The sequence below is a fragment of the Strigops habroptila genome (genome assembly GCF_004027225.2).
Source record: "Strigops habroptila isolate Jane chromosome 13 unlocalized genomic scaffold, bStrHab1.2.pri S16, whole genome shotgun sequence".
Taxonomy (NCBI): domain Eukaryota; kingdom Metazoa; phylum Chordata; class Aves; order Psittaciformes; family Psittacidae; genus Strigops; species Strigops habroptila.
In genome coordinates this window covers 482,275-499,608 of record NW_022651054.1, presented here as the reverse complement: position 1 = coordinate 499,608, position 17,334 = coordinate 482,275, and the positions used below count along the sequence as shown (strand labels likewise).

Below are 17,334 nucleotides of genomic sequence, written 5' to 3'. Positions count from 1 at the left end.
GAGGTAAGCGGCCAAGTTCAATCAGTGAAGCCTTCATGGCTACTGCTGCTAGCACACTATGTCCTGATTCCCTTGGAAGTTTCCTAGTCACTGCTTCCACCAACAGTTTGGGTCTCAACGTGGTTTCAGAAGCCACTGCTGCCTCGCAGGCAGGTGGATGAGGTGGTCTGGGCAAGTCTCTGGAGAGATGCTGGAGCATCATTGCTCCTGGATGGACCGGTTGGAGCAAGCACAGCCGCCCTCTTCCTGCTCGCCCTATGCTGGAGTGATGCTGGAGCACCCCATGATGTGTGTCTTGGCCTGCCAGAGCTTTGCTGTAATGCTGGAGGTCCCCATGAGTTCACCTCTGTGTGGCAGGAGCCCTCCCCGAACTGTTGCTCTTACTGCCCCTAATTTGCCTTCTGCTCTCAGCAAACCAGCCTTGCCGGGAGGCCGGGACTGCCACCTCATGGAGGACACTGCTCCTTCAAGACACATGCAGAAACGTCCCTTCATATTGCTCTGTTCTCATTCTCTATTTGTGCCTTTCTCATGGCATCCTGCAAGATTCAGAACAACCTGCCTGTGACTTTGACTAGCTGAAATCTGGAAGAAAAACTATTTACCTGGGGTTGAGCTGTTATGAGTTACATCCTCGTGTTTTTGCTCATTCCCTACTCAAGCAAAATAATATTACCTAGCAAAGCCTTACAAGCTTTGACCCATTGGTACATTAACCACTATAGTGCAGAAAGAACCAGGGAAGTGCACAAAGCACTTTCATTAATTGATGAACTCCCAAATATTTTTTTAAGATGGAAAGACAGCACAGAAAAAAACCCTCAGCTTCGCCTCACTGCAGTGGCATGGGAAGGATGATGAGAATTAGGTGGTAATTGGTGATGTTATTTCTCTGTTCTCTCTATGCAGTAATGATTTGATACATTGCTAATTTTCCTCTGTGCTATAGAGAGACCTGATTCAATTTACTGTGCTTGTTTACTACATATATAGAGAGATACATACCTGATTCGCTTTAGTGTGCTTGTTTAATAACCTGTGTGTGTGATCCGGCTGGTGTGAGATCGCCTTCTTGATCGTTGCCTGTTCACAAAACCAATCTGGTGCATTCGGCCAAAATGGATACAAAACAAAATGGCATTTTTTAAGGTAAAGAAAAATGTTGCCCAGCCCTGGCAGCAGAAGTCTGCAAAGCGGGGGCAAGCAGACAGCAGCAGTGGGGATCGCTGGGCCAGTCTGTCCACACTCAGCACCCCCAGGCTTTGAAGGACCTCAGCCAGGCCACGCTGGGGAGGCTGCGCTGTGCTGGTGCCACTGACAAGCAAAATACCTGCACAACCCCCCCTTCCTGCAACTCCCAGCACAAGGCTGGACAGAGACCTTTCACTCCCAGAGAAGGCAGCTCCCCCCACAAGCACAGGAAAGTGAAGTGCTGTGGAGCATCTTCAAGGTGCAAGTGACCGGTATCATTTTTCCCCTCTGTGTCCCCCACCCCGAACAAGCATTACTGAATCTTTTGCTTTTTTAAGGAAAATGTGTTTTTGTGAAAATAGACTTTATTATAATAAAATTTGATATTAAATAAAAACATACCATATCACCAACACTCTGGACACTGTGCTGGCATCATTCACGTACCTCAGGGAATTGTCCTTCTCAAAACAAGTACCCCACCAAAACATGCAAAGAAAGAAACACTGAAAAGGATAGAAACCATGTAGTACAAAACTCTCCGTGGCTTAGAAAGGGATGTGTCTGAACTCAAGGAACACATCATCTCTATGAAAATAGCTGCAAACTCTCCATCCCCAGCTCTGCTTTCCAAATGCTCCAACTCGGGAGCAGCCCATTGAAACAGCCAAAGAAAACTGTGAAACAGGCAGACACCATCCAACAAACCAAATAAATAAATAAATAAATGAGAGAAATAATAAAGAACTAAATAAGGCGGGGTCCCCAGCCAGTGTCTGGTCAAGGTGAACCACAGGAGCAGCTTCCAGTAGCCCACCTCACAGGCAGAAGTATGGACCCGTTCAGGGTATTGCTCCTCCCTGCACAGTGGTGCCGAACAGGACTGAGGCGGTGTGGGATGCTCCTAGGCACAGCTGCATATTTACAGGTTGACAGAACAAAGAACTCACTCCTCAGCCCAGAGACAGCAAAGGGGATTCATGGGAACAGAGAAGTGCAAATTTTCTTTGCAGGAAGCGAAGGAGTTGACACAACCTCCTTTGGACCAGAGAAATACCAGGGTGTGGAGGACAAGGGATCTCTTCTTCAGGGGCCGGGGCTTTGCTGGGAAAAGCCATTCAGCAAACTTACAGCCAGAATATAACTTTTAAATGAAAATATTTACAGGGAACTGGTGCACTGAGGGCTGCCCGGGGCAGGACACTCTACTGTGGAGGTAGCTGTGTCCTAGAGCTGAGGCCTCACACCCCCCAGTGCTATGACGCTGTGTTCAGAGCCACTGCCCTCAGTGGGTGGGCACCCATGGCCGCACTCTCAGCAGAACCCACAGCTCGCAGACCCACTGAAGAGTTTTCTCTATCGAATATACACTTTTCCCCTGTGAAAACACTCCAGTGAGCTTATTGCAGAGGGCTTTTCCTGAATTGGCAGTCTCTGTGGGGACTGCACAGGCAATCTTTACAGAACAACAAATCCCTTACTAATTTTTCTTACTGGACCCAAGTTTTTTGAAGAGCTCTTTTCCTCTGAAGAAAAAGCCCCTCTTCTTTTTACTCTGACCAGGTACATGACTGCATTTGAGAACGGCCAGTGATGCCTGCTCTGGACACTGCTCGCCCATGCCAAGGCAGGAGGGTGGTAGAGTAGGAGGAGTTGGTGAGGAGTCATTCTGCTCAACAGACCCATCTGGATTTAACTGAGTGGGAAAAAGAGAAAAAAGCACAAGTTAGAGCTGATGAAGGACATCACACCAACAGACACCTCAGCCAGAGAACCCTGCCTTCTTCCCACCAGCTGCCCCTCACCCTGCACAGCTCAGCTCCTCTATGCAGCTGCAGATCCAGTTAGGAAGTTTCCAGTGGATTTAAGCTTTCTTGTAGCCATGACCCAGACACTGCCTGAGCTCAGACATTCTGAAATGCCTTAACTTTGGGCCAAGAACAGGACAGGAGAAAAGCCCCACTGAGGACATGGTGAAAGATGCTGCATCACAGCTGAAGGTGCTGTAAAAGAAGCATCTCCCAGGAGCATGGATGAACGGATCCTGATGCATCCACATATGGCTCCCTGGGCCAGGGGTGCTGGTGGAATCCCAGCACACTCTGGGGCAGAAGGCAGGGCATTAAAAACGACCTAATAAGAACAAGGGCTGTGCAAGACCTTCAGAAGTCCAAGGAGACTCGCTAAGCTGGGAGGCTTCTGCAGTGGTGGCCATGGAGAGAAATTCAGAGTCTTGCAGGACATCCATCAGATCTAGTCGCAGGAGAGGCAGAGAGCAAAGTCTGGTGCTTGCAGTGGCAACAACAATGGAGTTATTCATGATGGAGCAGGACATGGAGAAGTCTTGGATCAAGTGGCATGCAGCAAATGACGTGTTCCTAAGTCACCTGAGCATTTGGGAATGTTAACTGGACTCCATAGTCCCAAATGACAAGCTGTACACAGCTCCTTTTGGAAAAGACTTTTAGAAATCAGAAAGTGCCCTGGGCTCAGTTTCCTCTTCACAAAATACAAATGGCAGGTCAGCTCCAGCAGCAGCCTTCTCTCCATGATCTCCTCTCACTGGCTTTAAGTGTCTGGACAGGGACCATTTCTGATCCAGCAGGACAAACTTTCCCAAGAAGCTGCAAAGTTCAGCAGGGAAGAGGCTCTGGCTTTCTGAGGCCTTGGAGACCACCTGTCCCACTGCCTTCTCTTCCACGCAGCTTTCACAAACCAGCATCTTCCAAGCTCCCAGCTGTACATCCTATCTTGGCATTATCCAAAACACCACTTGACAGTGGCTGGAGCTGTTCCAAGGAAAAGCCTTCCTCATGAAACATCCTGCCCTCATCATCAATCTGCTTGGGTCCCACTAAGTTGGGGAGAGAACCGACATGGAAGATGAGCTAATGACAGCGCAGCAGGATGCTCTGCCTGGGGTGGAAACATTCCTGGGAGCACATCCATTATCCCTGCACAGGGAATGAGGGAGAATCCCAGCAGCTGCCTGCAGCGCACTGGCTGGAGTGATGCACAGATAGAATGTGACCACCAGAGCCACAGCACAATTATACTTCACGTGCTGTGGGCTGGTTTATTTAGTTTCCTGGGGCAAAAGCAAAAGCAGCACTGCTCCATCACCCTGCCTCCTGTGTGACAAAGAGCACAAGAAGCAGCTGTGACCTTTCCTCCCCTCGCAGGCCGCAGTCATGCTGCTGCATTCCAGACGCTTCACTCTGCTCCAGGAAGAAAGCACTTCTGATACAAGATGAGCAGAAACCTCTTCTCGGGAGTCAGACTCAGTATATGCAACACCTATCGAGTCAGTCCTGAGCAGCCAGGAGCACAAGGCTTCTAGAGAGCTCCAGAAAGTTGAGAATCAACTACAGTCTTGCAGCAATCAGTTTAAACTGTCCCGAGTGACAGTGCCATCAGACTCTTACCTGAACCAGCGTCTCTGGCTACAGAGACAGAGGTGGAACTCCTCTCCACCTCTCTTCACTACAGGAAACAATACAGTGGCTGATTCTTCCTGAACTCACACTCTATCTTCATCTAGAAATCTTGTTCCACACACTTTCAGAGCACTTCTGTGACTCTCCAGATATGCAGCACTGCCAAGGACATGCTGCCAGCAGCTCGATGGCATAACCTGGCCCTTGTGCAAGCTGCGTTCTGCCTGCAAGGTCAACTGCTCCAAATAATGCTGCGGCATCAGCTGTGACCGTTGTAGCTCCCGTCAGCACGCACGGGCAAGCTGCAGTGCTTGGTGTTTACTGCCCAGGTGCTAGTCAGGTCTGAGAAGTCTGGAAATAAATCTGGATTAATCTAGAGGAAGCATTTTCAGCCAGTAATGTAAGGTTTATGGAGGCAAAGAGAAAAAGTAAGCCAGATGAGGGCTAACTTCATAGCCTACTGGGTTAGGAATGTGCAAAAGTAAGAATCTCTGGGCTCTGCTACAGAAACCATTTATGCATTGGGCACAAAGAATCCTTGGATAAAATACACAAAAGTATTGGGCTCACATCAGAAGGGGTCTCACCAACACACAGGGAATGATCTCCCCTATGAAGGTCCAGCCTTTGGCTCTGGCTTAGGAGCCCCAAAGGATGTGGGAGTGATGCAAAGGGCCCTGTGCAGGCAGGTGCCCATCACCACTGGAAACTGTTTTATCCGGCAAAGGTGGGACAGTTTTAGTGGTGATCTGAAGTGGCCCACAACCTTAAACAATTTCTTCTGTAGAGAGTGATGCGTGAAAGACTGCAGGCAAAATAAGAGGCCGGTACCCAGCCCAGGTCCCAAATGTCACCATTAGACACTGGAATAAGGATGCTGCAGTACCAATGCCATTAGCAAATATCAAACAGCTAAAAGGATGTGACTGGCAGGCTCCTGGCTTTGTGGCTGGAAGTGCTGACGATTCCCAGCTGTGGCGTACGATGCCCAGGCAGGTTTCCACACACAGAGGCACTCTCACACACAAGCATGTGCCGATATTCTCAGAGGTCTCTATGTGGCAGAAAAGCAACAGAACCATTTCACAGATTCATCTGGTAAGAAACAATGTTACTAAAATTTGGGTTTCTTCTGTAAAAGAAACATGAAGGAAAAGTTGCTCTATCAAGATCGAGTAAAAGCTGTTAGTGTGAATAACCAGAGGAGTCATGTTCATTTTCAGGGGGCACCTTTCCATGCTGTCCAGGTATTGCTGCGTTGCACAATTTCAGGAAAACAAAGTTTGAGACTAAGGAAGCCACAGATCTGCTCCCACTGCCCCCCAAAACCAGGGTTCTCACCCCACAGCCCCAAAACTGTTGCTTTCAGTGTTGTCAGACACAACAATTATCCACACAAGGCTGGTTTTAGGGACTCAATGTTACTACTTCCTTAAGTTGATGGTGTGCAGGGGGTTTTCAGGACTATACTAAGGAAGGAATACAACCAGGAAGAAAATACCTTACACAGGCCAAAGATGGGGTGTGCTCAGCCTAAGCAAGATCTTGCAAAGGCTAAACAAAGCTTTGGCTTTGGCTGTTGATGTGCTCGAACAGTGGTAGAAGGCCCAGGCTGAATTACAAAGCATGTCATTTCTAAACCTGAACACCCAGCACAGTCCCATCACGGCCCCAAAACCACCAGATAATTGTTCCAACCAACCACACTTCATGTGCTGAACAGATCATGGCTTGTCTTTACTACAGGACCAATCTGGCAGGTAAAGGTCTGCCAGCAGAGGTTTTGAACGTGGACTTGCTAGCAGAGCCCCAGCCCAGCCCGTCAAACTACAAGCAAGAAAAGGAGTAAACTACAGGTGCATGACACTTTAATATGCTAGGCTGGGTGGGAAATTGAAGAGGTCTTCTCACACACACTTACATGGTTGCTCTCTCTCTGTCTATGTATCATTCATATCTATCACTGGACTCTTCTCTTCCTCATTCTCTGAAGAAAAGAACCATCACAGGTGCGTAACACAGGCAGAAATAAACACATGAAATCAATTAGAATCAAACACTTTCTGAAGGTGCTTTACAATCAGTCCTTGACAGCAACTGCGTATTACTGATGCAAAAATACTCCTTCAACAACTGCAGCATTAAAGCAACTGCTCTCAGTTGGTGAGCATGAGCATTTTGGGGCCCTAGCTGGTGACCATAACTTCTTGGATACTCCTCTTTGTGCTGTATTTTTCTTATTGCCTAAGAATCTAATCCCCAAATGTTGTCAGTTTGAAAGTTAAACTTCAGTTTAAACTTCTTCAGTTGCCAGCAAGATTTACTCAGAAATAATCCAAAATTATCTACCTTCCCCAGTGCAATTTGGAAAGTCCATTGCCCTTATTCTCAGGCCTTTGGCAGAGCAGCAGGAAGAAGGGAAGTGGGAAGAACAGACAGGCTGAAACCTCAAATCCAAGAAGTTACAAGCAATTGAAAAACCACTCCTGATCATGCTGGAGAAGCTTCTGTTAAGAGTGGGACTAGCTTTAACACATGTCCAAAGCTCTGCCGTGATACCACGGCGCATACGCATGCCCCAATGTGCTGGGTCTCAAGCTGGGCCTGGGACATTGATGGAGTCTGCTTTGCCATGCTGTCTTTCAGAAGATTCAAACACCACTTCTCCAGGGGCTGCCATGCATCCTTTGCCCTTTTGCATACCCCCCACTCCCTCCACCCCAAACCACAGCAGCAAAGGTGCTTCTGTGTGTGTTGGATGTGCCAACAAGACACTTTCCCAAGCAAGTTCCTTAACTCTATGGAGTGAGGATGTCGCTGGAGTTTTAAAAGGCCCGGGCATGGCTGTGTCACTGGGAGAGTTCAGTCCAGCTCACGGATGGCCCTCAGAATATGTGTGTTTTGCAGGAGGAGGTTTTCCTTCTGCCTTACCCAGGACGTGTTCTGCCCAGAGGTAGGGATGCTGCGATTGCTGTGCCAGAGCCAAAGCCTCAGTGAGGTCAGGTTCTGTTTCTCCTCAGTAATCACTAAGCAGACTTATAAATGTAGTTAAGTAACACAATTTTGCTTATGAGCAGGTTAAATGTACTGCTTTTAAAAGGCGACGAGCGTGCCATTCCTATCTGGAAGCTGTTCAGATGGATCTGGATTGCACGGCACAAGCAGGACTGCACATAGTTCAAGAGGGCTAAGCCAGAATCACCCAGGAGAGGTCTCCTGGTGGAGCAGGGAGGCAGCAGGACAGGGGGCACTCTGTCATTACACAGAATCAGCCAACACAAAGTCATGCTTAGATAGTGTGGATTCCCACTGAAATAAAATTGGTTTAATCATCACCAACTGAATTTTCCAAGTCCCCACACTTCCGACTCTGAAGAATAGCAGCTCATGGGTCAGCTAAGTACCAAAACTACCTGACCTCAGGCAACAGCTTCCTGCTCTACAGAGCCAGAGTCAGAGCCAACGCAAAGGTAAGCTCTGTTGGATCTCTGGCAGAGAGAAGAGGAGACAAATGGAAAGATCTGAAGGGCAGGCAAGCCCGAAACATCTATTTTATATGGGTTGGGTTTATTACATTTGAAAGGCATTTCTGTTAAAAAAAAAAGGTGTCATGAGCAATAGGAGAACAGCACACAGGGATATCTGAGCCAAAATGCTGAGTCCAGGGGAACAGTCACCCATGGCTGAACCCAGCACCAGTGGAAAGCAGAGAGAAAAGTGGAGCAGCAGCAAGCTGAGGGCAGCGAGCAGGAGCAGCTCGAGCTGCCTGCTCAGCACTAGAGCAGACAGGACCTTGCTACCCTAGAAGGCCCGTGACAAAGCCTGGGACATGGCAGGTCAACTGGTGTGACAGTTTCTTCCCCAATAAAACAGAAGAGAGGGATGCAAATAAGAATCCCAGAAATAAGGGCAGATTTGTTGCATATGTTACCCTGTTTATCAGCCAAATTCCTGGTTCTTACCTGCCCTTAATAAAAGGCCATTAGCTAAACTGAACCTTTCACGTATGCAAGCAGCAGATCAGCTCTCTGAGCCCTGAAGGTTACCTGAATTTCCCCATGGTTTCTGGGAGGACCCAGGCTGGGGCTGGCATAGGAAACAGGCCCTTCTTCCTGCTGGCTGATGCCAGAGAGAGGGAGTAGATCTGTCATAAGCTACAACATGAGTTCAACCTTTTTTCATCTTACTGGTTCAGGTCTCCTTTGGCACCCTCTATTCCAATAGATGAGTAATTCGGGAAGAGTGAATAATTTTGAGAGGGAACCTGAAGAAGGAAACCCACTCCAAATGCTTGTTTCCCCCAGGAAAGTGAGACTCATGTAACGTCAGGGCTCTTAAATCCTGATAGTAACAGCTTATTAACCTGTGCGTTCCCACCACGGACTTAGGGGCTGGGAGGAAAGCGACTGATTATCCTAAACAGGTAAGCACAAGGGACCCAGACAACTTCTGAGTTTGGAAGATGATCCAGCAAGCTACGCACAAACCTTATTTCTGAGTCAGGCCTGCTCTTCGTAAGAAGGCATCGAGGCCGTAGTGCAGACTCTGTACCCACAAAGCTTGAAATGCCTGGAAGCAAAACATGGGGCTGCAGGTGGAGGCTAAGGGAGATCAAGCAGCATTTGAAGATAGAAATGGGAGGTGGGCTCAGAGAAAAGGAAGAGCTGAGCATGAAAAATAGGACAAGGAATGCTGCAGAGAGCAGGAAAGCCAGGGAGGCACGAGTAGAAAGTTCAGCAGAGGAGGATTCAGGGCCACATACTTCCTGAAGGACTGGTTCAAAGTCAGTCTGGACCCGCTCTTACACACTTCTGTGGGTCTGGCACCACTTGATGGTGCCAAAAAACCTTCCAAGAAGAACTGAAGTTTAAGTACATGCGACCTGGGACCAAGCTGTGTCCCTCCCTGCCTTCCACTCTCTAGAATGACACAGAATATCAGGTCCAGGAGTAACTGGGGAGGTGATACAGCCACTGAGACTGACTGAATCTGGCAGATGACCCAAATCTCCCACTTTAGCATTTGTTTCGAGAGCATCAGCAGCATAATATAAGGGGTTAGCTCAATCATTGCATTCCCTGCATCTGTGGGATGCTTTCAAAGCCTGAGGACCCATCCCACAGATCTGTTTGGGAAACTCCACAGTGTGTTTTGAATTTATCTGGAAGCACCTTGGACTGGATTAAGACATATCTAACTCAGGATGGGTGGAAGAGCACTGGTATTTGGATATTGGGAACTCCACAACTCCTTGGCATGGATATGAGCATATCTGAGAAATGTCACGTGTCTGGGAAGCTGCCTGAACTGCTTTGCTTGCAGCAAGACTTCACCACTGACCCTTCTGTGGATCTAAAGGATTTGCTGATGGGCTTTGGGACGCTCTTTGCTCGCCTGACCACAATGAGACTGAGGCCCCAGTGGATGTTGTTGCAAGAAGAGCTCCTAGCACTCTCTTCTAAACTTCTGAGCATTTCCCATGGGATGAACTAAGCTGCATGCACTAGTTTAAATTATTCCACCAGAAGCTGCATGCTGTGCAATACCCATCTCCAGCCACATCACAGCTGGATGTCTGTACGATGCAGTCACACTGTCTTACCTGGCTCTCAGCACTCACTGGAAAAGCTTCTTTATCTTTTGAATGCAGCTCCTCAGCCATGCCTCCATCCAAAGGTACAGCTTCCAAGAAGTTAGATGGGACAAGCCCTCTCTGTTGGTTCAGCTCTCCCTGCAAGATCAACATTCAGTTCTCACACCAGCTTTCCTGGCTGATGGGGAAATAAGAAATTGAGGAGCAGTCCCATGCAGGGAAGGCCAGGCTGTGGTCTGAGAGAAGCCTGGGAACACACTCATGTTGGAAGGATCCTCAGCAAATTCCATGACTCACATTGTTGCTTAGTTGCTCAGTGGAACAATTCAGAGCACAAACCACAGAAGGGAGTAAAGGAAGAAAAGATGGCAGCAAGCCATGACAAATGTATTCCAGCAACATGGTCACTTCTACAAACTCGAATCACTTCCACTGCTATCCTGGAAGCAACTGGAATATGACTGTGCCACATGCTTTCCAAAGGCCTTTGATTTAGTCTGGTATTTATTGATTTTGTGAAGAATGGGGTCCTACTGGTAAAATGTCCTGCAGACATGGCCTCAATGCTTGCTGAGGTGCAGAGCTGCAAAACAAGCTTGGCTGTATGCCTGGAGAATTGTCTCCAGTTCAGCAGGTGCTTGAGTGAGACAAAACCAACCCCAGCAATGGTGTTTGGCCAACACTACGAAACAAGGCAAACAAAGCATTCACAGTGACCCCCTCCAGACTCAGCTCCTACCTGGAGCTGAACCGCAACTTTGACGTGTGAAGACACGCTCCTTCCTATGCAGGGAAAGGACCAAGGGCCAAGGATCGTGTCCAGCACGCAGCTCTTTGGCAGGCACAGCCCCAGGTATGCACAGTACATGAAACAGGTATCAATGCTTGTGGAAATGTGCCTGGATGGGGGTCACTATACATCTGTATTCTCATGTTACCATTGTAGCCTCCTGCCCTGGATGAGAGCATGTGTCTGAGCGCTTGGTGACAAATCAGCTTACAGCAGATGCTGATGCAGCTGATGTCTGTACAGAACAATGCACCCTAGGCTTTGGGAAACCTGCAGTTAAGTTATGCCAAGAAATAAACTCAAACCCATCTGGATATTGTGGTTACAGGAACATGGACTGCCAGAAACACCCTGCCCTGCACTAAGCAGATATAGGCTTGGGTTTTTTTCCAAAAGCAGAGTACTTTGTTCCCTGTTTTCTGCTCTCCTGCCACTAGATGGACTCCAACGATTTCAGATGTTGCCACAGGCCCTTCCCAACCCCTGTACTCACATAATAGAATCCATCATCATCCATGGACCCAAACACAGTGATAATGTCCCCAGCACTGAAAGTCAGTTCAGCCTGCAAAGAGCAAGAGAACAATGGTCACAGGAGAAGCACTACCTGGAATGTCTGGCCAGAAACATCAGGTCACCCTGGGCTTTTTACATAACCTCACCCTGCAGGAGGGAGGCTGCTGTCTTAAGACTTGCAGGACCAGGATGAAGAAGGGCAACTGAGGTGGGTAACTGTGGAACTCAGTGCTAAGGAAGCATTTCATAAATTCAGACAAGAGCAAAGCCTGTTTCTTAAACCAATTTTAATAAGGCTTCAAAATAAGGCCTACGACCTGTTCTGGAAAGGTATGTTGAGAAAAGCTGAACAAGCACCAGAAACACCTTGCATTTCTTTAAAGGTAAACTACTAAATCCCGCTCCCTTGTGTGAGCCTGTTCTGTCTGCAATGCTCAGGGATTAGTCACTAGCAGGAATGCATACCAATGGGAATATCTGACCTAGAGACAGAGCATCACCACACAACACATCACCCTTTACCATCACATCCTCCTGTCAGCCGCCTCAGCATGCGTTCCATGGAGCACAAGACCAAAGACAAAGTGGAAGCAGTCTCTGCCAACAGAAGAAACTGCCCAGTTACAGCAAAAAAGCTGCTCTAAGCAGAGAAGGTGGAGTCTCCAAACAGGCTGTGTCCCACTCAAGACACACTGGCTTTATATGCACTTCACAGAAGTGTTAGCTGGAAGGGGCCTACCTCTAACACGTTTATGACAACCCTAGTACTCAGTTTATCTCTGGAGGCTGCAGGTTCCTCCTGTTGGCTGTGAATTACTTTGTTGTAGCAGAAAGACACTCGGAGGGAACTTCACTCACAGACACACAGAAGGGCACAGCTGATCCTACTCTGTCCTGGTGCAAGTTCACAACAGCAGCTGCAGGCTTCTAGCAGAAGAGGTGACCAGATTTCCTGGCAATGTGAACAGGGAGCACCTCCAACAGTGCAACAGAACTGCACTAGCTCCTTTCAATAATCTGAGCTCTGTCCATAGGGCAGGTTCTAGGAAGACCAAATTACTGCAAAAAATACAGCCATAGAAGCCATCTTCTTGTTGGCTCAAAAGTGATGAGCTCAAAAGTGTTCTTTGGCTAATGAATGATCTCATTGCATCTCTCCCAAGATAATCCACCATCCTTAAAACACTCTGCCCTCAGCAGCAGGCTGTCTTGCTCATGAGATGCTCACAAGCCACCTCTTGGCCATACACTCCTCTCTGGATGCATAGAAACAATCTGAATCCAAATCCCATATTTATGTTTGCTCACAGTAGACTAACACTGCTATGGAGAACAGAGAATAGAGCATGTTCTAACTTAGAAAGGTTATTTTGCAGGAAGGATTCAGCACTGCAATCTTTCTACCTCAAACAGACTTATCCACAAAAACACTGTCTAGATTCTATGCAGGCACTGCTTGAAAAGGAAAAACTTAGAAGACTGGTCCATTAAATTGGAGCTAAGTCTTCTTGCTTGAACAAAGACCTACACAGGTATTCAAAACAAAAGTCATGCTCCAAGACACACTCAGCTGAAGTATCAGAAGTCCATTCAAACTGTTAAGCAGGTTTTCCCTTTTGCCAGAGTGTGCCCTCAATCAGCTGCTAACAGCAGGGGCTGCTTCCTCCTGCCCCAGATCTGCTTAGTCCCATCTAATCACTAGAGGATGCTACAAGGCCATGAGACACTCCCAGAGTTTCACTGAGACTGAATTTTCATACTGAAAATTCACTAGGGGTATATTGCATCATGTTCTTCACAGATAACTGAACATGGGTATCAGAAAATGCATGAGAACATATCAGTGAACTCTATGTTTTATGACTTCAGCCAACCCCTTTTTAGCAGTAAGATTGCCAAGCTATAATCAGCACTTTGGTCAAAACAGACACAAGTGTCTTGGGATGGAAGGAAAAAGGAGAGAGGAAAAAGAAACCTATGAAAGGAGTGAGCAGCTGGTGCTTACCTCTACATCTGCATTTGGAGAGCTCTCCTTAGGATTATAGTCAAAGACAGCCACCATACGACGAGGAGTAAGCAGTTCAGCTTCAAAGTCTTTATGCTTCTGCCCTGCAGGATAAAAATAAAATGCAATATCCTAAGCTGGAATTTCTAGGACAAAATCCCAAATCACAGCAACTCCTTCACCATTCCTGGAGTGGACTGAGTAAAAAGAATACCAGGGGGCAACTGAATGGGAGAGAGATCTTAGAGGCCCTGGAGACATTTAGTACAGTAGTCTTCTGACCTCCTGTATAAGCACAAAAGTGGGAACATCTCCACATTCCAGAATCCTGGTGTCCTGCTACATATACAGGAATGTATTATTCTATGCCACCTGCCTGCTCAGTCAGGACTTAGAGACCTGCTTTGGGTCTACAAAAGCAAAGCCTGGTGCTACAGAAAACACACATTGTCCAATCCTTATGTCCCTGCTTCAGGTCAACACTGGATGGGCTACCAAGGGGTTTGCAGGCTTGGCCTCTCAGGTATCAAGGGATGACTGTGCACCTAAGCAGACTGAGCACCCTCTTGAGGGATCTTAGGTTTTAAGGACCACAGCGTCAGATGAGTAAGAGATTTCCCTGCTCCTCCAAAGCACAACAACGAGCATCCTCTACCTTCTAACACTCCCTGTTTAGTCAAAGGCCACTGTACCCACTGCTTAGTTAAAAGAACTAAACTCCTTCATTTGTGAGAACCACCATTTTCTTCCAGTGCTCGGAAGCAGCACTACAGGGTCTTGCATTGGCCCTCAACTGCAAAACGTGTCTGTATTCTGATCATGCACTATCTACTCAAAGCAAGAAAGAGCAATTCTCACCTAGATGAGACTTGTACTTCTCCTGTTTATCCAGCCCTGCTGGGGGAAGAAAAGGTCTCATCAGTGAGAGTTCATCTTTCAGTAGTGACCACACGACAGAACTGACAAACAACAATAGAAAGAACAAAGACCAAAGCAGCAAAAAACAGAAGCAAACCATTCATGCAACTCAAAGCCTACACCAGTAACCATGACTCAGGGACGTAACAAGAAGCAGAGGTCAAGCTCCAAAACTATAAGAGACATCACTGTTGTTAAAAACTTAACAGCAGCATAGGGTTGGGCTCTCTTTCCACTTCCTAGCAGTCGTACAGAGACAAACATCTGAGGATCCTGTAAGCAAGCAGTAAAAATTCAATGCAGTCTGTAATCCTATTGCGAAAAGCAAAGAGGAAGCAGTGGGTGACACAGACCTTTCTTGGAGCGTCTGGGTTTTGGAGGAGGGACGCTTTGGCGGCGTGGAGGTGGAGAAAATGTGCCATTTCCTTCATAAAAATCCAAAAAAGCAAATAAATAGACAAGAGAAACACACAGTGAAGGGAAAGTGAAAAGCATCTTGAAGAGTGAACAGGAAACAGAGCAGCATGACATGCCTCCCCTGGGAAGCAGACACTGTGATTTCTATGGGCAAAGACCAAATCTCCATTTCCCCTGTGTGGACCCAGATGAGGCATGATGCACAGCCCAGATACACAGAGAAATCCACACCGTATTTATGGCCCTTAGCCGTACCACAGTGCACATCAGACAAAATTTGCTGCACTTTATATTTCAGAAGCAGCATCACACGGATAAAATAAAAACTTGTTCCATTAACACCTGAAAAACACCAGGTGAGGTGCACCCCATCAACTGCCTCGGGGGAAGGGACCTGGGGACGTCTCTAGCTACAGTTTCTGCACTGAGCAGGGTCAGTACAGGATGAGTTCCCAGATGAGCCTGCAGAAAGACCTCCCACACCAACCCCTCCAAGGCATTTTCTTAGTTACAAGGTGGGAATATGAGTTTATGGCAGCAGGAAAACAACAGAGGTACATAGAGCCTGGCTGCCGCAGGAAACAAGGTTTCCTCTCTGCACATACACTTAAGGTACGTCTTCTTCTCTACCACCACCCTCCTGAAACCCTTCAAACCCACTATGTTTCCTGGAGTCTCAGGGCTATTAAGTTCCTTTATTCTTCTGAGGGCAGAGGACAGAAAGCCTTGTGTATCCACACAGGGACAAAGGCCACCACAGGTATCTAGCCATCTCTGGGCACCATGGGATACACATGGGAGAAACGGTATGAGAGCCCCAGTGTGAAAAACTGCCTTACTCAAATCTCTTCTCTTCCTAGATATAAGAGAGGCCAAAGGACACAAACCTACCAAAAATCACATAGCCACAAAGCGAAAGCAAAAGGCACCTTTGGCCCCTGTACTCCTCAGCATCAACCTGCCAGAGACCCACATTTAGGAGCTGGGCACTGTCGGCCCCGTAGCCTCTCGGTCTGGATACTGGGTCTCACTACAGGGAAATGGAAACAAGTTGGATTGCTTTTTCTTTATCTTGGGTTTTCTTTTATGGGGGGCGGGGGGGGTGGGATGGTTGTTTCTTTTCCCTCCGCTGCCTGTTTGAGGCAGTGGAACAGCTCAGTCCATGTCACCTTTGCTATCAGACCCCCACTTGTGCTGTTTTACTCTGCTGAACGGGTAGGGAAACAGTGGCCAGCCAAAACAAGAATTTCCTCGTTTTAACAAGTGGAGCAGATCAAACTATTGCCTCTGGTAGCAGAGAGGTGCAGGATGAAAGGTGAGAGGGACAAGGGGCAGGCACTGGGACGCTGATATGTTAACAGCAGTTGTGGGGCAGCTCACAGCCACTAAACTGATTCACCCAGGAGCAAGGTTACCCCCATAGGTTCCATTACAGACCCGCAAAACAAAGGTGAGAACACAGAAGGGAAAACTCCCGCTCACATACTTCAGCTGCTCCTCAAACTGTTTTGTTTCCCCTTTGCTAGCGAGGATCAGCCTCACTCACACTCTGTGCGGAGTTCACAGGCACGACACCTCAAGCACAGGAGCAGCTCCTGCAGCTGCAGCTGCAGCCTTGGGCAGCGCAGTGCTGCAGTAGAGTCAGGCATGAATTGAGACCTCAGAACATCTGCCTCCCTCAGCATCCAGACCTCCCTGCTTGCTACTGCAGCAGCCACTAAACAAACCGGGGGACCAGCCCTAGAGATGGTTTTGGTGCACTGGCCACACAGCTTGACAGCATGACTGAGCTTTCCACGCTTCAGCAAAGGGACACGCTGACAGCAGGACAGTGCACACACAAAGAAGACACAGTACCTATGCTTTCCATCGGTGTGTCAGCAGGCAGGAACCCTTGCTTTAGGAGCTGTTTCTTGATCTCATTATTCTCCACCTGGACTTCTGATACCATGTTGCATGGAATGTAGCCCTCCCTTCCTGCACATTCACCCCTGTAAAAGCCATCAGCATCCTTGTCTCCACACACCTGCAAGGGAAAAGACAGGCCAGAGACTGCTGATACCACAGGGACTGAGATGCACAGAGAAAGAAGAAAGGGAAGCTAAGGAAATTCCCAAGATGAAGGAGGCTCTGCCTCGAAGGTTTATGCTGTCCCTGAAACATCAGATGTATCCATACAGAGTAGGAGGTGTTCACTAAGGTGTGCTCTTACTTTCAGGATCTGTCCCTCCTTAAATGGGAGCTCCTCTTCTGCTGCATCAGGGTTAGGAGACATAGAAACAGGATCGTAGTCAAAGAGAGCCACAAATATTCTAATGCCATCATCCTTAACAGAGGCTTCTGAAGCGGTGCTCCTTGGAGGACCTGTGCACAGACAGGGGACACACCAGAGAGAACATCAGCACCATTCCCCTACCATAGCCCCGCACAGCTTGAATCCTGCCTCTCCCTGGCATTTCCAACCACC

The 17,334-nt window shown here is 47.9% G+C and overlaps 1 protein-coding gene across 15 annotated transcripts in view; it reads right to left on the bottom strand.

The window, feature by feature from the left end:
* Positions 1 to 1,520: 1,520 nt before the first annotated feature.
* Positions 1,521 to 17,334, bottom strand: part of TSPOAP1 (TSPO associated protein 1) — a 70,758-nt gene continuing 54,944 nt past the window's right edge. For 8 of the 15 annotated variants that reach the window (XM_030474733.1, XM_030474744.2, XM_030474732.2 and 5 more), the window contains 9 exons: positions 17,080 to 17,231; positions 16,725 to 16,893; positions 14,804 to 14,875; positions 14,658 to 14,723; positions 14,391 to 14,426; positions 13,533 to 13,636; positions 11,505 to 11,576; positions 10,231 to 10,359; positions 1,521 to 2,887 (listed from right to left, as the gene is read on the bottom strand). In XM_030474733.1, coding sequence (XP_030330593.1) covers positions 2,672 to 2,887; positions 10,231 to 10,359; positions 11,505 to 11,576; positions 13,533 to 13,636; positions 14,391 to 14,426; positions 14,658 to 14,723; positions 14,804 to 14,875; positions 16,725 to 16,893; positions 17,080 to 17,231 — 1,016 coding nt within the window. In that variant the 3' untranslated portion in view covers positions 1,521 to 2,671. Of the gene's footprint in view, positions 2,888 to 6,549; positions 6,616 to 10,230; positions 10,360 to 11,504; positions 11,577 to 13,532; positions 13,637 to 14,390; positions 14,430 to 14,657; positions 14,724 to 14,803; positions 14,876 to 16,724; positions 16,894 to 17,079; positions 17,232 to 17,334 lie in introns of all 15 variants that reach the window. The other 7 variants (XM_030474740.2, XM_030474750.2, XM_030474739.2 and 4 more) reach the window with 6 other exon arrangements.